The 23392-nt window shown below is 45.1% G+C and overlaps 1 protein-coding gene across 1 annotated transcript; it reads left to right on the top strand.

Moving 5' to 3' along the window:
* The first annotated feature begins 1846 nt into the window (after window positions 1–1846).
* LOC144068967 (uncharacterized) lies at window positions 1847–3143 on the top strand. Its single transcript, XM_077593969.1, has 3 exons — window positions 1847–2375; window positions 2471–2561; window positions 2655–3143. The coding sequence occupies exons 1-2, from the start codon at window positions 1985–1987 to the stop codon at window positions 2479–2481; spliced, it is 402 nt and encodes a 133-aa protein (XP_077450095.1). The 5' UTR covers window positions 1847–1984; the 3' UTR covers window positions 2482–2561; window positions 2655–3143.
* The last annotated feature ends 20249 nt before the right edge of the window (window positions 3144–23392 follow it).

Below are 23392 nucleotides of genomic sequence, written 5' to 3' on the forward strand. Positions count from 1 at the left end.
AACGGATTCAAGGGCTTCTACTCTGCTACTGTTGTCTTCAGCTCCAGACTACTGAGGAACTGTGCGGATAAGCTTGGAAGAGTGACTCTGCATATTCTCTACCTCGGTCACAGTCTGCAGAAATTCCCCATCTCGTGGAAGACTTCCTGTGTGTGGTCGCAGTTTTTGTCCAATTTTACGTCTTTATGAGTCTATCCGTTTTTGCTACCGAAACTCGTAGCTCATTGTGTGTTTTTGCTGCTTTTCTGTCTTAATGATTTGGTGATTCTTAATGATCCCATTGACTTTGATTTGCTTTGTGCTTTTTGCTTTTGCTTTATTGTTCTGCGGCCTTTGACTGTACTACTGTCTAACTCAGACATGGGCAAACTACGGCCCGCGGGCCATATACGGCCCGTTAGACCTTTTAATCCGGCCCGCCGACGTTGTCCAAATTATTATATATATATTTTTTTTAATTTTTTTTTTTTTTAATGCGGTCAAAATACAGGAAATCATTGGATGACCTGCATGAGCAATTCTGCCGTCGGTTTTGTGATTTTGGAAAAATTGACAGCTGGTGTCATGCCCTTTCTCACAACCCACGGGAGTTGCAGTTGGAAATGATTGATCTCCAATGTGACAAGTTCAACTCCCTGAAAGTCTGAGTTTTAGGCTTCATTAAGTGCAGCCAAATTTCCAAACATCCAGAAGATGGCACAGAGGATTCTGGTGTTATTTGGCTCTACATATGTGTGAACAGACCTTTAGTCTAATGAAAATCAAGAAAGCACCCCATAAATCCCAGATGAGTGATGAGTATCTTCATACATTAGTCCTTTTTTTCTGTTTATGTTTCATATGTACTGTTAACGGATACAGTTTTTTATATGTATCGTATCTTGTGCTGACCCGGCCCGCCTGTCAAATTTTTAGTCAATGTGGCCCCCGGGCCGAAAAGTTTGCCCAACCCTGGTCTAACTTATAACTATGCCTTTTCTTGCTACAGTCACAATGAAATTTCCCGAATACGGGATGAATAAAGTTATCCAATCCAATCAGTCATACAATAAATAAATAATTACATGATATAAATAATCACTCTTTTACTATTGGGGCAGGCTGCAAATAGTAGGGTTGTTAGCAGAAATACTCCTTTGTGTTCTATCACATGTACTACGTTTGAAGAACACATTTTATCCGTTTAAATTCAACCTTGGATTACTTTGAAGATTAGGAAGAAAAATATTTTTTTCACATAGTATTTCATTTTCTGAAAGGATACATGTTTTATGCGTTTAAATTCAACCTTGGATTACTTTGAAGATTAGGAAGAAAAATATTTTTTTCACGTTTCATTTTCTTAAAGGATACATGTTAACATTCTGAAAGGAGTTTACTTATGCAATTTATCCGAATGGATTAAAAAGTAAAAACATTGAAAACGAACCCGACACGGGATTCATACGTTTCAAAGCCGCCCTCCTGTGGGAATTTGGAGCAACTGCACCCCTTGGTCAAACAGACTACATATACGTACATTACAACTGTTTATGTATAATTTCAATTGAAATGGTTCTCACTGAATAATAGTTCCCCTAACCATCCGATGAAAAAAATCAAACTATTCTGACACCAAACCAAAAAGTTGACTCATTTATTGCAGATATTTAGAGTAAAAATAAAGTGCTTAATGCTATGGTGACTTTGTACAAAGGAAAAATAATTGCACTTTTTTTACCTCAATATTTTCCATCAACAAACGTCTCACGTACGATTCCTGAGTGACTTGGAATCATAGGGTGACGTGCTACAACGTGGCAGCAACGACGCAAGCGCAACCAAAGCATTGCATCATGGGTATTCGCGTTTGATCAAAACGACCTGCTTACGCCTGCAAGCTTTCGTTGAACTCGCGTCAGGCCTCTCCGCAGGCTTAAAACCGACTCTTTTTTTAACTTATAGCCGCATTGGTTTTATTTTTTATTTTTTCCCGAGACTTGAAATGTATATATTTTCGATGGATATGGCCAGCACGAAACACGTGGACGCCTTACGGCTCACTTTGAAACCCGCACAGAAGCTACGTTGGACGCAGCTTCGCGTGGACGACGAGGCCTTCGGACAGTATCGACACACCGACCCTGAGTTGAGGTCCCCGGGGAGTAAGAAACGCCAGCGGCGGAATCGCCGACGGCTCGCCGCTTTGAGCACCGGAGTTGGATCTTCCAACGCTCCGACCCGAGAGGAACGACGACTGGCGGCCTGCGCCAAGAGGCTTCACCCCGGAGCAATGGCGCCGGAGAACACGACGCAGTACTTGATAAAAGAGCACGAAGACAACGCGGAGTCGAGTAGCATTAGCCACGGGAAAGAAGCCGGTTCTTCCTCAATCGGTACTTCATCTCTTTACGGCGAATGCCTTTCACCAGACAGCGTGTACGCCGCTCTGGATTCTGATGATTATGAGAGTTGTCTTGCCTTCCAACAGAGGGACTTTGAGCAAATGTTTTGCCCGACTTGGTAACGCCCATGACACGACGACGAAGCAACGTTTACCCCCCCTCTTCGTATCGTAAAAGGTGTGAATTGTGCATTTACACCTTCGGAATCGGACTAAAGCGCCGCTAGTTGTGTGGTTGTCGCCAGAATCATGGCCTGTATTTGTCTCACAGAGGTGCCCGCTAGGGAGTGCCCTGCCCCGCCGGCCGCCCTCGCTCCCGCCGCTCGGTGCGGGCCTTCCTCGGCTCCCCCCTCCGACGAGCGGAGCAAAGCGCACCCGAGCCGGCGTTGTGGCCGCTGCTTGAAATGTCAGGTAACCCAGCCAGCCACCTTGGGCAGGTATTGTCGCACTGCTTTGTGCCATGCAACGTCTGTCACTGTGTGAGCGTTTTCCAGGTCAGCCATGCCAGCCAAGCCCGCCCGCCTGCCTGCCTGCCCAGTCCGGCGGGTCTACAGGCTCCACTGCGGGGAGACCCGTGGAGCACCTGACAGGTGACTTTATTGCATTCGGAGACTTTCTCGTCTCGTCTCTATTGAGAGAAGCGCTGATCTTGTTTGGGTCGTTTTGAAACTGTAAATACGTGGAGCGTGGATCATGTATTAAATAATGGACTTTTTTTCATGGAGTGCTGTTTTATCAATAAAACCTTAATGTATTCAAACTCTTTAGTCTCTGGGGTAGTGTTTGAAATTGATATGGGGACCTTAAATGTACTTGTTGCTTTTGCTTTTTGCCCAGGTAAGGAACCAATTGTCAGATGTCACATTGTGACCTTTGAAGGTGGAATATATTTAAAAATGGTAAGGAGGTGGCTTCATGTCTAGACATGTCTAGAAATACATCTACATGTCAATCCCCTCGAAATTGAACGGAAAAGCTAAGTGAAGTAGTTTCCCCTGCAAAAACAATACTATAACTTTGTCCTTTTCAAAATGCAATACGTACTTGTAACCAGTATTACTCGTTTGCGAAGGCTAGTTTTTAAACCATCCCGGATTTTCAGTTTAGCAGCCGTCTGCAGTACCGTTAAGAGCCACGCGATGGCGGTAGCATCATACCAAACGTTTTCGTGTTCTTCCGCGGCAACTATTCCCCACAGCTGCCATTTTGGAGATTTGCAAGCCCTCTGTCTCCTGATTTTTCACGTGTGCAATTGTCAATTGGGTCGACGTCACTGCTACTTGCTAGCCTTCGCTGGCGTGCTTTCTGCTCAGACGAATGATGGCCACCAAATTAAAACCTGAAGCTTCACACGCGCAATCTGCGTGTACTTGTGTGTTTGGACACTTGGACAGGACCACACATTGAGGATTAATGAGCGCTCCCGCATTGTTTCCACATCATCCATCAATTTGGGATTAGTGCTGGCCCAGGTGTCACGTTTGCTGGCCTTCCACCATGGATTAACTAGTAGTAGTCCCCCTGGCAGCCATGTCTCTTCCGATTCCAGCTCAACTCGCCCTTGACTTAGTTAAAGAAGACCCACTGGTGTCTCACACCTGCCCGTGCATTCGGCTGTATGATGTCCTACAGAGATTTGGGTCGAGGACAGAAATAGATGTGATGCAAGCGTCCCTAAGAGCGACTAATGAGCCGCAACGACTCGGAAGGGTGAGAACCCCCCAAGGCTATGTCCCTTTTTTCTTGTCTTATTTCGATTTTTTAAAAATACAACTGCACAAACCATTATAAGCCTCGCATATAGAACAGTACACTTATTTAGCCCCCACTTTGTGTGTGCGCGCGTGCGGACAAGTGTCATTGTCAAATAAACAGTGAATGGTGGTTACCTGAACAGGTGAGGAAAAGTCTGGCCATCTTCAAATTGTCCACCCAATTTAAATAGTGATTTTGCAACATATCATATAAACGGTATATTTCAAATTAGCAGGAAAAAAAACTCGACATTTTTTTCAGTTGTGCTGCACCAAAATAAGGTAATTAACAAATTGCTTAAACAACTTATTTTACACAAACTTAGCGTTTTAAGTTGTGATTTGTTCAGAAATGCACCTTTTTAGGTTTGTTACCAGTGTCAATACTATGAATATGGAAATATACATTATGCTTTATATTCATACATTGTTTTGTTTTGTTTATGGGTCATTTTGTGGCTTGTTCTCTTCACCCATTAACTGCGATAGCAAATAATCCTATTTTTGTTTGATTGCGGCCAGCCCCCTAGCCAAATTGGATTGGACACCTCTTGCTATTAATGGCAGCTAATGAGTTAATGTGAACTAATACATTAAAAAATGTAGTTGTTTTTCTATCTGAAAATGGTGCGATCGGGCTCGATTTCTGATCGGGGACATCCCTGGTTCATACCCAATATTGCATGACTGATTTCTGCCTAAAGTGCGTAATCGTGAGCCCTGGGAACGTCGATATCGTTTCAAGACTACATTTTTAAAAATAGGAATTTGTTAATCGATACACACAATTTGCTAGCGTTCCCCTGTATTCTAAACGACAGATGACAGTCGCCTGGAGGACAAAGCCGGTGGCAATCGATGATCCCGACGCTGCTGCTGCTGCCGAGAGAGGTAAAAAAGGAGAACATTGATTTTTGCTAAATTCTCCATGGTGAAGCATGACTCATTGTCTCGCCGCCTGGAAATGGGGGGAAAAAAAACAAAGTGACAGCTCTAAAAATACAAATAAAAAAAGAACACACAATCTCCACAGTGCTTTTGATTTAAGATGGAAAGATGGGCCTCGGGCACCATTATGAGGTGGTCCATCTGACCCTTTCGCCACACATTTTGAAGTGTTTGGGGGTTTCGACTGGCTCAGGCCGAGAGAAGGAGCCGTCCAAGGGAGGCAGCTTGACATGGCGTGGGTGGCCAGTGACACAGATGGGAGAAGAGGGTGTTAAAGGCACTGCAAAACAACCTCACGGCCAATATATATTCACTTACTCACTTTCATTTGTTGTACTTTTTATTAGAGGAGTTAAAATAAAAGTTAAAAATGAACAGAACATCATTATTTTTTCAAAAACCCTAAAATCAAACAAATTGAATGTCACTCTTACGCCTTTTCTTTTTATCTTATTTGGATTTTCATGCCTACAGTAGCTCTTGTTATGAGAATAATGAAATTTCAATCCATTTTTCCCCCCTTGTTGAATGAAGTACCTCCACGAACATATCGCAACTCCTGCCCATTGGAAACGCTGCTTCCCCCACTTGGGCTGCAAAATGCGTAACATCTTTGCAGCCTTCTCTCGCTTGTCTCTCCGTTGTCCGTTTCCCATGACAACCGTATCTGCTATTCACCATTATGCCAAAGATATGTCTCCCCTTGCCAAAAAAAGACACTCATAAAAAACAAGTCCTACTCTGGCGTTCTGTGTGCGCCTAGACAAAGTGTTGCCGTGATTGGAGGCGCTGGTGTATAATTGAATGTCACAGCTCATTAATTTGCCCACATTGCCACAAAAGGTTGTTAAACAAGTAATCATTTGTGTACTGTAAACTTCCACGCCGTGCTTCCTCCCAAATCACAGAGGGAACGATGATATGTTTCGGTGCCGTTAACAGCCTCCAATGCGCTTGAAGTTGGATGGCTGGCAGCGATCAAATGATCCTCCTGCTAGTTCAAGTAGTTTGTAGTTCTATTGGCAGTGAAATTCTGTTCAAATGTAGTATTTATGGTACTTAAATTGGCATCAACACCCTCCACTCCCATGTAAAAAGATGGTCTTAATACAGTTCAGTTGTATTTAACTTTTATGTTAACGCAGCAGCGCATATTGTTTAAGATTCCTCAATTTCCAGACGCAAAAACCATGGCACATTGACAACATGTGAGCTATGTGCGTGTTGTGTTTGCATGGCGTTGCCTGGGAGCGTTCTCTCCGCGGGGATGTGTGTGTGTGAGTGTGTGAGTGTGTGTGTGTGTGTGTGTGTGTGTGTGTGTATGTTTGTTTGGGATAAATGAGTATGGGAGGCTGTGTATTTACCCTGCATGACAAAATCATTTTGTTGACTGTGTGAAAAATCAATGACTTCCTTTTGTTTTCCCTCTCTCACAGGAAGCAACACCACCACTGGGCGGCGCTCAAGATCAACCCCGCCCCTCCACACACACAAACACACAAAAGGTAAGTGTTGTATACACTTTACTATTACTGTAAAAAAAAAAAGGCCATCATTGCACTCTCTTATCGTTTGGGGGAGGAGGCGGGGGTATTAAAATTCCCTGCAGAGAAGCGTGTGACATACACATATGACGTATACAGACACGCTTTTGTGTGTTTCCAGGCGGTGGGGTTTTAATAAGGGTGCTCCAATGTTGTGATTCCGAGTCGGAGGAGAGTTTGACTGTGATTACATTCTGCATGGCAAACACACACTAGGGTTATTTTTAGCCCCCTCCCCACTACCTCGTAAAAATCCACTCCCACCATCCAGGAAAAGGACACAACACGGGCGCTCAGAGGAGAAAATAACAAAAAAAATGCTTCCTTTATCCTCACATTTGCACCTGATGTCGCTCCTTTTACGAATCCTCTACAATCATTTACACTTGCATGGAAATTCAACTTAAGTGTTGCTTCCTGCTCGCACGCTGTATGATATCATTGCTATTTTATAATTACATATCCCACTAATTTCATGTAACTATCAATCTGCATGGATTTATTCACCAATAGAGCTAAAATGAACCCCTAAAACATTCATATCTGAGTATAGTCCTTGTGGATTTGTGCCATTTGCAATAATATCCATCCGACAGGTCCAAAATCTCATAATTTTTCTCAAATGAGCCCCTCTCTCTCTTTGGAGTTATTCAAGTATGAGTAATAGATTGTATGAACGCGACGCATTCTGGCGACCTCGTATTGTTTGTCGAACGGGTCACTGTGACTTGACCGGTGAAAATGTTGCCCCCCCCGAGGGTGAACAGTGACGGCCAGATTTGTCTTTTCGTCCTCCAGGTAATTTAAGTGTTAACTTGTTTTGTCATATTGTTGTCGTTTGACTCCACATTTTTTAATCCTTGTGGTCTGCACTTCTGAGTGGCTAACTACCACAACACATACTCTCCGAAATCCCTGCATATCTGTTCAGATGTCAATAGACGTGAATCTTCGTTTATTTTTTGTGTTATTCTGCCCCCAACTGGTTGGAGGACCAAATAAGTTGCGGCCAAAAGGTGACACCTGTACGGTGTAAAATCCCCGGCAGCATCCCGTTGTCAAGGAGCTAATTTTACCTCGTTTATTCGCACGCACACATACCAGCATCCTTGGGGAGTCAGTGCTAAGTTTGGGTGCTGCTAAGTCTCCCCGCGAAACCCAATCCGTCTCATTGTCCTCAGGTCGCAAACACCTCGCTTGTGACATTTGGAGAAAGACGGCGCGACCGTTGCCGTTTTCGCGGTCGGGGATGTCCGCGAGCTAATTGGAAGTTGGACGCAAGTTGCCGAGGCAAACCGGCAGCTGGGTGCGAGGTGTTCGCCACCAGAAGGACGGCGCAGCCGACACCTTCGAGCTTGTCTTGGGTCGGGTCGAAATGATTAATGATTGGCTCGGGTGCTGAAAATCAGTCCGCTGTAGGTCGTCTGGAAGTCTGCTCGATCGGCAAATGATGGCTGCCGGCCGTGAATTTAAATACGTTTATTCCTAATGGGCGTCCAATCCATTTTAAACAGTCATTCGTCTGCCCTCACCAGTTAAAATGGATTAGACGTCACTCGACGTCAATGGCGGCAGAGGAATAAGTTGTATTCCTTGGTGGTGATGAACGGCGCCGCCCCCGGACCAGCCTTCCGTTTATTCAATTAACGAATTACTCGGCTGATGACGGAAAACAAATCCAGCGTACGTGAACCAATTGATTAGCGGTTACTACAAAGTTGCAAGGAGAGGTGTGGCGCAAATATGGCTCCTTGAATTACACCTTGCGACATTTGGAGCATGCGCGGCCGTCGATCAATCCCTCGCCGGCCGCCTCGGTCCTGCGGCGGTTGCCATGGAAACAGTCCACTTATTCCCATGATCAATCCTGGCAATTACTCGTGTCGCAGCACGGCTGGGTTTTTTTTTTTCTCGCCAACTTTGGCCAGCCCACGTCACAGATTATGTCGTCAAAGTGACACCTACTCATTTATTTTTCATTATAGCAGAAGAGAATAATCCCCCCCCCCCCCACAAAAAAAACAGGAAGTTTAATGAGTCTATTAAAGATGTGCTGTTTTGGCAGCGCTCGTAACAGGCACGCTTGCGGACAGATCGTTAAAAATCAACAGCGGCGTTTGTCTGCGGGTAAACATTGGTTTGTGTCGACAAGACGCGTCAATAAAAATGGATCATGCCAGACGCCGCCGAGTGTTTGTACGGAGTCATGTTTGCCCGCTGCGTCATTGTCCTTGACCGGCCACTCATGAATCCCCCACGTGCCCTTGGGAGAGGTCACCGCCGCCCGCCGCGTGGATGAGGAATCATCACCCGGCGTTATCTTAACACACACATAAAAAATGGAATCTTATTCCTGAGCAGCGTCGTACGCTGCTTTAGAGCGCAGCCTTCACAAAGGCTTTTGAAAAAGCGTCACATAATCGAGTGACGTTAGTAGCGATGGGGGGGGGGTGGTAAGAAGCGGACTTTATTTGCCAAGGTAGCGCGTTCTTTTCATCAAGCGAGAGTCGCGGCGTGCACTCCAGAGAGCGAGGAATAATGCGCTGCTCGCTCTTTATTAGGAAGATGGCTTTCATTCACTTGCTGAATGCCTGTCGTGATTGCTGCTTGAATAAGTGCAACACGCAACGGGCTTGATTTAGTGGCTCGCACTCGGTCAGCCCGGGCACAAGCGCTCGCACTGGGAACGTCTTCAAGCGCCTCTTCATGTTGCTTGACGGTGGGCCTCAGTGTGGAAATTCAATAGCTAATATATAAGGTGTAGTTGCTATACAATGCCCAGGGTAAAGGAATTGCATAAAATGGCCTCTAAAAATAACACACTTGCTGTTTCTTTATCATCTCGGGCTCTTGTGACTTTTCATATGTCTCAGTATGCACCTGCCACAGCCCAAATCACTCTAAAATGGCCGCTTCAAACCAAAATGGCAGATTCCCTGTATCTTTTCTGGCATTGCTTTTGAGTGGGTCAACAAATTTTACATTGAAACGCACTTAAGGAGCTGGATTTTAATAGAATGTTGATGACAGTATTGGTTCCATAGATCACAGCTAACCTGATTAGCCAGTGTAGTGTACGGCAGTTGAAATTCTCTGGAGGACCCAGAAGCGGTGGCCATGACGACGACGACACCGTTTGTGGTCATTTGCCCTATTTTACGCGCATCGTGGGAATTGCTCCACTTTTTATTTTTATCCATCCTCGAACCTCAACTCACGGACACGGTACTCAAAGGCAAAAGCGAAGTATGGCAACGCCGTCCGTCGGGTCGGATGAGGTCGCCGCCTGACGTGCACACGGGTGCTCTTGTGAAGTGACATCATGCTAAGAAAGGCCCCGTTGTCTATTGATTTGTCCCTTCCGTTTCCCTTTGTAGCGCGGCGACATGTTAAGACACCCCCCGCCGCGCGTAGATTACCAACCTTGAAATAGATCAACCTCCATCACCTACTGTATTTTCATTTTGTCCTTTCCATCTCCCGCCAGAGATTGTGAGGAATTATGGATTACTATTGATTGCAACTGTTTCCTGTCCTCTAAGGATTAAATGCCATAGAACACGGCTGTAGGGACGACTAGAAACTAGAAGCGATAACGCTGTAAATTCTTCTTGGATCGGTTGTTGAAAAGAAAATCATTCAGATGGCATACCTGGCAACCTCGGTCAATTGCTCCCCTTATTAATCTATTAAAACAAAACGTTCAAATGCAACGCGGCACATATTTACTCACATAGGGCAGATTTAAAAGTCTAAAATTTTTCTCCAAAGTGGACAGGGCTCTAAATTCAAGATTCTGTTGATGTCGCTGTATGACACTGACAGCTCGAATAACTGGGTACATTGCTTGCTGACGCGCTATATTTAAAAATAGTCAAAAGGCAGTGCAGAAGGCGCGTGCACATATATGCTTGAAGCATGACAATATTAGCAGTTGACGATGACGTTATCGTCTACTACCAGTGACCGAGATGATCCGGATTAGAGCCAAAATGGGTAAAATGAGATCGGTTTTACAAAAAAATTACTTAAAAAAAAAATCCCATTCAAAAGTTGTTATACGGCATACACAATTTGAAATGATCAAAAAACGTTGACAGGTATAAAATGTTATCTTAAGAAATGTGTAAAAATAACCCCATTTTGGGTGCACGGCACAATTGTCATTTTTTAACGGATGACGAAAACAAGCCAAAGCCAATTTAATGGGGAAAAATGATGGAAACCTGGTTTCATTTTAGTGTGACATGTGGTTTGTTGTCGTAGTTGACAAAGGTCGCTGGCCTTGTGATGAAACCTGCTGTCAACGGCAGTGTGTGTGGGCGGCGTCGGCTTTAAGCATATCATCTGTCAACATACGCGCTATCCTCTACTCAATTTGAGGACGGGGAGGGGGGAATGTCAGGTTTTCTGGCGTGTGCGTTGCTCTCTTGTACCGTTAATTGTGTGTGTGAGTGTGTGACATCTAGTTATTTGGACACATCCCTTCCAAAAAAACAGCTGAGACCCAGTGTGAGTTAGCGACAACTGAACTCTTTCGCAGCCGATGGACGTCCGTCGCTGGCAGATGTTACCTTCCATAACAGTAATTATGAATTTGTCGCCCATGGTCGATTTTGCGCGTGGCCGTCTGCTTGGATGCGGAGGTCGGCGCGCTAAGCTAAGAATAGAGGCTGAAATCCCTTCTCCGCTGAACCGGAAGCGGCTATATTTAACTGGTCCAAGTCAGGTTACGATGACAAACGAGGGGCCGCTCGTCCCATATTGCATTAGCAGGGCATGGCTCTTCTAGAATCTTCTCCCTGGCCTCGGACGAGTTTGAAAGATCGGATCGATAACGAGGCCGTCCGCCCGGTGTAATCAAAGGCTATAAAAACCCCATCTGGATCTTGGCGGGCCTAAGTCTGTCTTCTGATTTGATCTTCCTATGGTCAAATCCTCCAGCGATGTCCTTTTTAGGTCGGACGATTCCGGCGTTGCGAGAAGATACGTTTTTGTCAGGGGGAGGGGCTGCCGTAGCGATGTAACGTGTATGTCAACATATTTGTAGCCCTGCTGACTCGTCAATCAAAAATAATGAGAACATTTCCGTTGTTGATTCGACCTGTGCAAACCCTTCAGTTAACCAATCCTATCTCCACTCATTATTAGTCGTTTTCTTTTTGACCTTCTCTCTGCCTCAGTTGCATTATTAGTATTGGAAAGCCAGATTTTTTTTTTACACAGCGCTCATATTCGATTTAATTAGATTTTGAAGCAAAGAGGTGGGGAAATATTGGATTACGCTCGCACTTTAGAAGCTCATCTTGCGTTAAATTTGAATAATACGATACCCCCGATTCTAGCGGCATGGAAAGCGGCTCTATTGTTCACTTTAGCGTCTGCCTCCGTGTATTTTGGAGACAAAGTAATTGAGAGAAATCAGATTACGTTAGATCAACATAAAGGATTATAATGCTAGGTCAAATCTCGAGCTCAGGAGCTCGCTAATCCGTGCCAGATTACGTTTTTTTAAAAAGGAGCCTCCGGTATGATGTGTGACCATTCTGAAGACAATCTACCAGGACAAAAACTCAACAACAGTATTTGATATCTTGCTATTAAAAGTCCAAAACTAAAATCACTGTTTCAAAATGGAGGCGAAGCTCCTTAAGGAGAAAATACTACTGGGCGCGGAACGCTGACAACGTGGTTAGCATGTCCGCCTCGCAGCTCTGAGATCGAGGGTTCAATCCCCGGTGGGTTCCAACTTTCCAAGGTAGAGTTTGCCTTTCTCCCCATGTCCGCGTGGGTTTTCTCCAGGTACTCCCCTTTCCTCCCAAGTCCCCAAATCATGGTTGATTGAATACTAAATTGTCCTGAAGCGAACGTTGATTGTCTCAACCGATGTCTAGGATAGGCTCCGGCACCCCCGCAACCCCCGTGAGGATAAGCGATTCAGAAAACAAATGAATGATTACTGTTGAGCTAAATATGTGTACCAAAGTTGGAAAAATCATCCTCTCCATGTAACATACTTTAATTTGGTGTTAGACAGTTCTCATTTAAACGACAAACCTATAATTGTGCTTCCTCTTAACTGGAACATTTAAAAGGGAGCATACGGATGTTTTTTTTTTCTCGCTGTCAACAGCAGAAAATGATTTATCAGATTTGTGATTTGTATTCCAAGTATAATCTCCTGATAGGGTATCGAATAAGGAATGCAAGGCAAGCGTCACATCTCAACATATTAGACTGCGTGCGTGCGTCTCGCCCGCAACGTGCCAGTTCATGCACATGGGTTGCCGCTCTGTAACGCGGCTTGTCGAGTTTCATCACTCTCACGTCGAAGCGCCGAATATCAGAAAAGAAAAGCGGAAAGTTAAAGTCAGGAATGTGACGCAAACATATGTTAATTAATTAATCGTAGGCTATTTAGGCGTTAAATTGTTGCGGTCTGGGTTGGTGTGTGAGCATTTGTCTTTTGCCTGGAGCTGTGTGCTGAGTTTGCAGCCCACTGAACATCAATTGGATAAATCATTTTGAAGGCTCATGAGAGGAAAAATGTACACTCGTACTTGTGTACACGTGTTGAGAGGTAAGAAAGAAAAAAAAAGGGACGTAATTGATTGCCAATGTGCATTCGGCTCTATTAAAATATAGCGGGATTAGAATGCATCTGTGGGCTAGTATGCTTCGCTGCATGCATGCTAAATGATAACATTAGAAACATTAGCTTTAGGTTGGCTTTATCCTGCTTAATTGGATGTATTTGTAGTTTAAATAAAAACTGTAGCCGAAAAAAAGGCATTTACAGTGAGAAAATCGAAACAACGCCTGCTTTTTATTAGCCCGTTGCAAATGATAAAAAATATATTTGAATGTGGCCTGCACAAGAAGGTTAAATTCATTTTGACATCCAGTCAAAACGCATTGGAAGTCCATCAAGGTCATTGGAAGCCAATGAGTCAATACTTCAAATTCACTGTGTATTTTTAACCTAATTCCGATTGTCTACTTGACAAATAATAGTGGAGAGATTTCAAGTTGGCCCTTTGCATCTTTTTATTTTTGAACACCCCTGTTCGATACACTTTAATTCCTTTGCTATAGTCATAATTTGCATGCTGTATTTTTCAATGAATCGCCAGCCGCCTTAGTCCTGAACTCGACTGAACGCTTCCCATGAATCCAAACCAGTCCTGGAATAGAACTTCCAAAGAGGGAGGGGTGTGGGGGCTGTCACTCAAAGCAGTTCACCTCATTCGTTGCCTTTCCGTTGTATTTCTGGATCAGCATTTACAGAGAATAGACTCACTTTGATGAGTCAAAAGGCCCGCCGGAGGAGGCGTGTGATCTATTTCGGTGCCAACGTCACACGGGACTCACGTGCGCGCCAATAACGCGTCCTTGATGCGCGGCCTTTGTCTCGCGGGGAGAGCAAAAATAAGCTGCACATGCATGCGTGATCTTTTGACGTCGGGAAAGATTTCTGCATCGCATTTTGACCTTTTTCTAGCTCGGAGTGAATTATAGCTCATATTCGGCGCAGTTTGGTATGTGCTTCATAGCGACATGCTTTTTGGCAGTTGTGTGTTGCCTATACCAGTGTTTCCCAACCTTTTTTTGTGCTGTGGCACACTTTTTGCATTGAAAAAATCTCAAGGACCCCACCATCTGAAAATCTTTTCATTTAAAACTATGTCGCCTATATTAACAATAGTCATTCTCATCAAAGTTTTATCAGCAGGAATCACATAAACCTCCAAAATTATTCCAAAATCTAATTTTTCACACTGACCTAATGTCACCAAAAGTTGACGTCTGCGGACCCTGAATAACTTCCGGTTCGAGTGATGCAAAAATAAGTAGTGTAATGTTTTTGATCGCATAATTTTATGACTTTTCTCCAAATATTACGCCAAAAAAGTTGTGTTAACACAGACTTTACGTTGCCAAAAGCCCTAGAAACCAAACAACTTCCGGTTCATGTTGGAAGAAAAAAAAAGCAACAAAATGACTGTTTCACAATTTGAATCTTGTAATAGTATAAATCTATAATTTAACCTTCATCATATTTTGATTTTAACCTTGTAATAGTTCATTTTGGCACGTCAATATGAAACAGTAGCCTGTCAATCATGCAAGAAGTAAATTGAAACCCCAGTTACAAGGTGCCATTTTTTGCAATTAAAAAAAAGGCCTATTATGAAATAAAGTGCTTGTATTACCGTATTTACTCGCACATAAGCAAATAAACAAAAACCCCAATTACAAGATGACATTTTTTGCCATTAAAAAATGTGATGATATGAAATAGTGCTTGTATTACCGTATTTACTTGCACATATCCGCCCCCACGTATAAAATTGCCTTAAAATGGTTGAATTTTACAATTTCTCGCGCATAAGCCGCCCCCTGATTCACAATTTTCACCTCCATATTCATAGTTTTAATAGGGAGTACAAATGTGTTACTTTGAAGCGAAAATCGTTTTTAAAAAATCATCGCACCTGGTATTTCTGATATACTGTATGAATCAAAAGCGCATTATTAGGGTCAAAATGGCGACACCCTGAGTAAGCAGTGACAGGCACAAGTGAGTTTTTTCACGTTTTTTGCAAGATACATTTTTTATTTTCTTGAATTTCATTCATAGGCGTCAAAATACATTTTGTTTAGCGTTTTATCTGTTTATCTTTTCTTTATTTTGAAATAAATGACCGCATCGGCCGCATTGTCTTGCGCTATGGTGTTTCATCTTTGTCACCTTGCATGTCGTCTTTTTATGCGCATATAAGCCGTACCCTCAATTCAGTCATAATTGTTTTCTCCAACAAATGCGGCTTATATGCGAGTAAATACGGTATGAGTGAATTCAAAGCTCTTTTTGCTGTACATATGTGGAGGTAGGAGGAGTATACACTGCCCACTTGACAAGAGGCAACCCCCCCTCAAGTGTTGCCGTGTCAGTGTCACCTCTCATCCTCTCTAGTGTCCAGTTAATCAAAGCAGTTGGCGTCAGGAGCTTTGGCTAATCGACGCAAATTTGAGGAGCGCTAGCAAGTAGCCCCTCCCACTTCTGTTTTCTTGCCTGTCTCGACTCAGCCCGGCTGGACCGAAAGATAACGTGGGGCGAGCGTTGGCGGATGCGTGACGGCGGCATCCGTGTCGCATGCCTAACGGGGAGCCTTAACACCTTCCAGGGGGCGTTAAATCTGAGTGTAAGCGACATGGCTGGGGGGTACGAAACCACTTAGGGCGTGTGCCGTTTTACTGTAGACAGAGATAATTGTTTATATATTTATATTTTACTGTCAGAATAATGACATACATGATATAGTATTCCATTTATTGGTGCCCACAATGGGATTTATTTTGGCATCTTACATTGTGCTTGTTTTCTTCCTCCTCACCGTCTCATTCCTGCCGCCATCCAAACAAGACCGCCGGGGTCGCAATTATGGGAAGGAAAGCGTTTATTTATAGCAGCCAGGAGCAACGGTGGGACAGCCAGTCGTGCGGCATTGAAGGGGGACGTGTGACGGTGACGGAGGGGGGGTCAGGATGTAGAGGAGAGAAGACTGGGTGCTGTTATATTTAACCGCGCTGGGAAGTCAACAAGTGGCAGGCGACGTTGCCATGGTTTCGGGCTCTTATCAGCGCAAGTGGGGACGGACAGTTAAAGTGAAGTTAATTCAGAGATGCCCTTTGTGGTCTCAAACATCTCACCCTCAACTTCGCCTCGTGTCGTTCTGGGGCAGAACGTGACGTCCTGATTGGCTATGCTCATATTAACATTCGCTGATTGAGTTAATGAGGCCTCTGTCATGAAAGCTGGGTTAAACACGGGGTTGTCGTTTGTTTCATTGAATTACGCTCAACTCATTTTGGCTGGCTGGGTCCGTATTGCTGAAACTGGGCATGTTTCAGTCCCAATGATTGTGGTCAGTGGCAGTTTGATGGTTTTTTTAAAATTAAAAAATGTATTTTTATAGTAGTAGCATTAGGTTTTTTTTATGTCGGAAACCATCGGACGTAGCGTTTTGACAGGTTTGCACTCAGGTGTTGCCGTGAGCAACGTGCCGCGTTGTGATTCGGTCTCTTAGCAGCCGCCCCGCCGTTCCTCGGAGTTTCCCGCGGAGTACCCACGACCACAGTATCCCGCCATGTCTCACTTTGGTGGAACTTACTCGTGGGCTGATGGCTGCACATTAACCCCCTCAGTTTGCCCTCTATTAGCCCCGCCAGACCACAACACCCCTCCGACTCATTAGGCAAACATCCGCATACTTAATTTGGCCAAACAGATGATGGGACTTCCTCTTCTGTGTGCTTTAGCGGTCCACTCGGGCAGGAGGTGAGAAGGTCCTCCCCATTGCCGTGGCAGGCCGTAAATTAGAACGCTAAATTGCCTCTTGGCGACTCTACCCGGGCTTCATTCATCCCGTTCCAATTAGAATGTAAAGTGCTCCTCACTTCTGCACGCACACGCGCATGGCAAACCTTCGTCTGTATTGGCGCTCATTAAATTCCTGACCCATTTGAGCGTGCGCCAGCGTGCGGGCATTTATGCCGTCTCTTATTTATTGAAATATGCACACAGAGCCCATTTGTCCAAGTGTGCTTTCATCGTGATCTTTTGCATACCAGTTGGGGAAATGAATTCAATTAAATCCTTGCGAGATATGGACAACACAACTAGTGCAAAATGGATTTGGATTCATCATTCATTTTCTGCACCGCTTGTACTCACAACGGTCACGAGGGTGCTGGAGCCCATCTTGGGTCACTCATAATACCATAAACTCAAAACAGAAATGGAATATACCAGCAAAATTATTGATTTAAACACGTCAGTGAAAAGACATTAATCAGACAAGAATTATTATGTCGGAAAAGACGTTTTTAATGAAGTTTGTAAATTTCATTCCCTCCTCCGATTTTCCCAACTGACGTTCCTTATTAAAACTTTATTTTAACAATCGAACTGATTTCATCACCACTATCACCTTTGTGGTGTTACACAAATAAAGGAATACATCATAAATTTCCCAGTGACACATCAATCTCCAACACAGCTTACCCCAAATCCCCTCTTTTCAGTGGAAGTCACAAAAAGATAGGCACCCACCCAGAGCAGAATTTGTGACTGAAATGAAAATACAACCCCATTTCCAGGAAAGTGAGGGGGATTTTCCTCACGATGCACCTGGCTATCTCAGGGAAACCCCAACCCATGAATAAAAAAAAATAAAAAAAATCCCACCTCCGATCCCCCCTCCCCGTTAGTCCACATCGCAATGGCGATGCTTGTCATCAGGACCGACGTGGCAACTTGCGTGTATTTTTAACCAACGGTGGGCTAAAGTTGAGCAGCTGGAAGGGGGGGGTGGACTTCCAGAAAGGTGGGGGTACTTCCCAGATCATGTGACCGTGGTGTCCTCACAGGAATGCTCGCCATGTCCACCACTTGATCTCTCAATGTAACATTATGTCATCAAGTTGGAAAGTCCTTCAAGACGCCCTGGACAGGTCTTCAACATCCCACTCGTGCACTCTTGGAGGAGGGCATGCTTTTTAACATTTCCTGTAGGTGTCCTGATAATTTTCTTTGCGAGATGTATGGGAAATGGTTGTTTTGTTATGGCAGAAGGCAAGAAAACGTTCCCGTAGGCGTGCGAGCGTTTGTGTGAAACTCGCACCTTGTTTTGCATCGGGGCCTCGTCCTCGGACCCAACGGTCAAGTAGCCGCTGCGCGCAAATGTTTGTGAAGTGCTTTCGAGCGCTTGGTGCCGAAAGCGGGCCCACACGATGACGCATGTTTCTGCGGCACGGCTCGCGGAAGTTGTTTCCAGGTTGTTAACTCGCTGCAGCCGATCAGTTCGATTGGAATATTGCAAGAAAATGCTAAAAGTTCTACTATCATTATCGTGTAAATCCACTTCATGATAAGCGTGATGGCGTTCCCACATTTGTACTAAGAATGTCCAAGTGTTGTCCACTCACTCCTGAGTTCAACCAGGGTGATGTCAGTGCAAAGCCGCTTTGGAACACAGACGGTGGGGGACGGACATGTAAAAATGTCTACATTTGGAGGATTGAAATATTGAATTTGACATTGCAGGGTAGACACGGGATGCCCGTGTAGGTAGGTTGGTGATCATCGCAAAATCAGATCAGAGGTGCTTCGGAGCACGGAGATCACGTGACTGGCTGTGCGACTGTGTGTGTGTGGCCACTCACCATGATATAATGAGCACAGGCACGTCATGGCGCCGCCGCATCGCCGCAGACGCTCACATTGCCCGAAGAGACACTCACAGAGGGATTTCAGAGATTTGAATAAACAACGAAGAGGCTCTACTATTGGACGGAGGGGAGTCGTTTCCCCCCTTCTGGCATATTAACTATTTTCCTATTGGTCCAAAATGGGTAAAAAAAAAAAATCATGTTTGGTCGGATTTAAAGCTTTAGCTACTGGATTTGAGCGCTCGCTGCACTCACGCCTGCAGTATTTGCACAAGTCTCCTGCCTGCATGAAAGCAGACAAAAGCAAATACTTGAGCAATTTAGGCTAGCTGGACACAAATAAATCAAAAGGTCCGGTGAGAGTCCTTGCCTACAATTGGCCGTGATGCGTTCATTGGGGTAAACACGCTGCGTGCCACAGATAGCAGTAGGCCAGTCACACATTCGCCAAAAATGTATCCCCGAAAATGTATCGTTTCCCCCCCGTCGAGACTTGGCTTCCCGCTTATGAAAGGGCAGATTGACTATCCCCAAATTCAGGGGTTGTTGTGCAACCGCAGGGGGATTACGCAACAGGGGCTTCTTCACATGATATCAGCCCACGACATGCAGGCGAATTATGAACTGCGCTGCACACGCGCACACTTGAAGGTCTCGGCACTTTTGAATAATAGATGAAAAAAAAGTGACGCGTCAAAGTGGTTCGGAAAACGGCACAGATTAAAAGCGGAACGACCTCGACCTCGGTCGGGCGGCACAAAGAAACGCACACGCATTCTGCTGTCGACCAATGAGACGACAGGCAGCTGCCCATGCCCATTGCGTACGTGGGGCGAGCCTACTACGCTCAAATTACCGCCATTGTTGGGAGGAGAGGAATTGGCGCTAATTAGCGCTTACGTGGATTCCTTCATTAGTTAACTAATGCAATGAGTGGAATGTATAGGGTATGCACGTTCAAGTTTAAGGGATGACTTCGCTTTTTCCTGGCAGGGAGGCGTTCATCTTCACGATCAGGGTCTGGCCTATTTGTTGCAAATGAATGGAAGGCGGAACATTCCTTCAAAGAAGCCGCGCATGAATAATAAAGGCGGCTTTGCATGACAGTTTGTTCGGGTAACAATGTTGCCATGTCAGGCCGAGGCATCCGATCCACTCTGCCGATGACACGATGGAATATGTTGGCCATTCGGTGTTGCCTTTCACCAGCTTCACCGCTGCAATATTGATGAAAGCGCGTGTTTCTTTTCCACTGCACGCCCACTACTTCTCACCCCGATCGTTCGGTGCCGATGGTGACGTGGCTGCGCTGAAAATGTACAAATGATGCATCTTTGTTCAGCTATCTCAAAACATGTCAAAATTGTATATCTGCGGAAATTGCCTTCCCCGATTCACCCAGTGAGCAATTTGCTGCTAAATCCCGCCGGCAGACATTTTTTTTTTCACTTCCCTTCCTCAATCCCGTGCGAAAACCCATTTGGAGGTCTTAACTCCGTTTGGCGAAATTCCCTCCCCGCTCCCGGAATGGACGGTCGACGAGAACGGCTCACTTGCTGTGTCCTTGTTATCGCCTCGTCCTCACAGCCGCGGGGGGCGTTGTCACTCGTCCAATCGCTAGCGGTTGCAGTGTTTTTAATCCCCCAAAAGCCATTTTACTGTACGCCTCAGGCTCATTTGTGGCGGCCTCTCGCTCAAACAGGAAGTGAGTTAAAACCCGGAGAGTGTCGCGCCCCCTTACGGTTCATTAAGCCCACCTAAAGACCGCAAGAGATGTTTTTTTCCGGCTTCGTCTGTCCAATCTCCTGGAGAAAACCCACACAGGCCCGGGGCGAACATGCAAACTCCACAAGGGTGGACCGACCTGATTTGAACCCAGGTCCCCCACTGTGAAGCCGACGCGCTAACCACTCATCCGCCGGGCTGCCCTGAATATGAATACTTTCATTAATATGTGCTGTCCCTTTATTTAATAAATCAAACTCAATTCATCCAAGGCTGACCAGTTTCAAGTGCAAACAGTGCACGACCTGTTTGAACTCAAATCTAGCAGTAATGCTACTTTTTCTTTCCAAAAGAAGCTTTCTTTCAGACCCTCAGACTCATTGTCGAGTCGTATCATGTCAAATTAAACAATCCATTTCCAACAGACCAAACGAGTGAGCATTCCTACATTTTTGGTCAAAATGCATTGGAATCGTCCCCATTTGAGGCCGACTCCATCAGCACAATATGTCTGTCCCTGGCTGACCCAGTTAATCAGCAGTGTCGCATCCCCTCTTGTGCTCCCATTGCCTGTTGACTCATGACACCACGGAGAGGAGGAGGCGTAGGAGCTTCAAACACTGTGATCTCATTCTCATCTCTCCTTACCACAGTGGAGCTTTGATCCAGGTAATTACTCTGGCGTATTGATAGCAACGCATGCACCTAGTTACCTCAGCTTATTATTTACCTGAACCGCTACCAAACGCGCTGAAAATTTGGCAACTGGGGAACAAACAGCCCACTCATCAACCCATACGTACTATATAATTCCCAAGCGTTCGAAATACGGCGAGACTCTGCAAAATATACAGATATGGTTGAAACGCATCCCATTTTTTTTGCCCGTCCTATCAAATAGCAGCAGTGCCTTTCATAAGAGTGCATTGGGGTCAAAATAAAGGCATGATGCATATCTGGCCAGCGGCGTGCGAAATAGGATGGTATAGAATGCTGGAAACTTCCAGAAAAAGAGCGACGAATACGCAGAGTGGAAGCGACACGCGGCAATGGGCGAACACGATAACGCCACGCGCCGAGCAGATGGAGACGGAGCGCTAGTTCGGTGACATCATTGATGCGAGTTCAGTGGAGCGTGCACTGCAAGCGGAAGGATGAGGAGGCGGCGGGAGCCAAGCGATGACGTTATTGTAATCTGGAATACTGAGAAGCCCAGCTGTGCAGAATCAGGGCATGGCTTATGTTACGTCACGCGCAAACGCCGAGTACGCTGGCTTTTCATGTCGCCAATTGTCACGAGGGCCAAAGTTCGGGAAGGCTGAGCACTTTGTGGTGCCTTTTAGGGAAGCAACCCTGAGGCAAACTAGCAACAAAAATGGACTATACACACATTTCTTAGTCCCTCGTTGCTAACGCAGTTATGCGCGTGGTATTTGCTCCGGTAGTTCATGAAGAAAATGTACATTAAGTGCTAGCTGGGAAGAAGAAACAAAACCGAGTCATTCGGAGAGCCTACCAATAAATAACCGCTGCTGTTTTTGAATGGATCTCGACCCGAGCGACCGATGGCAGCGGCGCCGCGGGGGAGCTGGCGTTGTGACCGTATTTGGCATTGACCCCGGGAAAAGTGACTCGCTCTAGCCCACGTCTGTCTCCCATCTTTGCTGGTTATTTTCGACCTTCTCCCTTTCTACTGGGCCCGATAAACATCCAAAACCTTTATAGAAGCCTCTCAGAAAAGACTTTTATGGGCCCAATGAGCAGACGCCGTTGTTTTGGCAACGAAAACGTACGTATCCCATGTGGTAGAGCCGTTGGAAATACTTGCATCACACGCTCGGATGTTATGGAAAAAATTACTCGCTGTTATCGGGAATACATCAAATAAAGAAAAATGAAACAAAATTGCTTGCACAGGTCCTCAATCCGAAGAGGTCAAACGATTAGTGTTGCAAATTTGTATCGAAGGTCAACAAGCACACTGAAATTGGATAAGTGATCATGGTTTGGGAAAACGGGGGGAAATTGTGGAATCTCGCTCTTATTTTGTTTTTTTGTTTCCTATTTGTTACAATTTGAAACGAAGTCGCTACAATATGGTATCGGATCTTGTCTGAAAGCTGGAGCCTGCCGTCTATACGTGTGTGGGCTAAGTGCTGACTCCGCAATCTCAACCCACTCCGCTGAACCTAAGTGGACACTAAGTGCTTGGCAGGGTGCCCCTCTCCTGTCCGGTCGACTTTGTCTGCCATCGCATCCCACCCGTGTCTGTGAGGGGGAACACCGGCATTAAATACCAACAACATTACCTCCATGTGGAAACCAATTAGGGGTTTTCCAACGCGAGTGCTCTGGATCCTCAGTGAATCTATCAACCGCTCCTAGATTTAAGGCCCTCAACTTGGTATTGCTATTTTGCCTTCTTGGGTATTCTTTCTGGTTTGGTCCGCTACCTTTGTATAGCACACGTTGTACAGAAAGCCATTCTTCTGAGAATTGTTACCATACCCATTTCGGCTCTAATACAGATTGTTTTGGTCGAAAACGTCATCAATCGACTGCTAATATTGTCATGCCTTAAGCATGATATGCGCACACGCATCCCTCTTTCACACATCCACCTTTTCACTATATAAATATAGTGCGTCAGCAAGCAATGTACCCAGACAGGCAAGCTGTCAGCATCATACAGTGACATCTACACAGTGGCGGTCCGTTCATTTTCTCGTAGCGCCTTCAACGAATCAATCCAACCCTCAAAAACTATTTTATGGCTATAAAACCTCTACTGCAGCTACAGCTGC

Source organism: Stigmatopora argus, chromosome 23 (genome assembly GCF_051989625.1).
Source record: "Stigmatopora argus isolate UIUO_Sarg chromosome 23, RoL_Sarg_1.0, whole genome shotgun sequence".
Lineage (NCBI taxonomy): Eukaryota > Metazoa > Chordata > Actinopteri > Syngnathiformes > Syngnathidae > Stigmatopora > Stigmatopora argus.

What these genes read in the sequence shown, in the direction of transcription:
- LOC144068967 (XM_077593969.1), top strand. Translation starts at nt 1,985, where the DNA reads ATGTATATATTTTCGATGGATATGGCCAGCACGAAACACGTGGACGCC.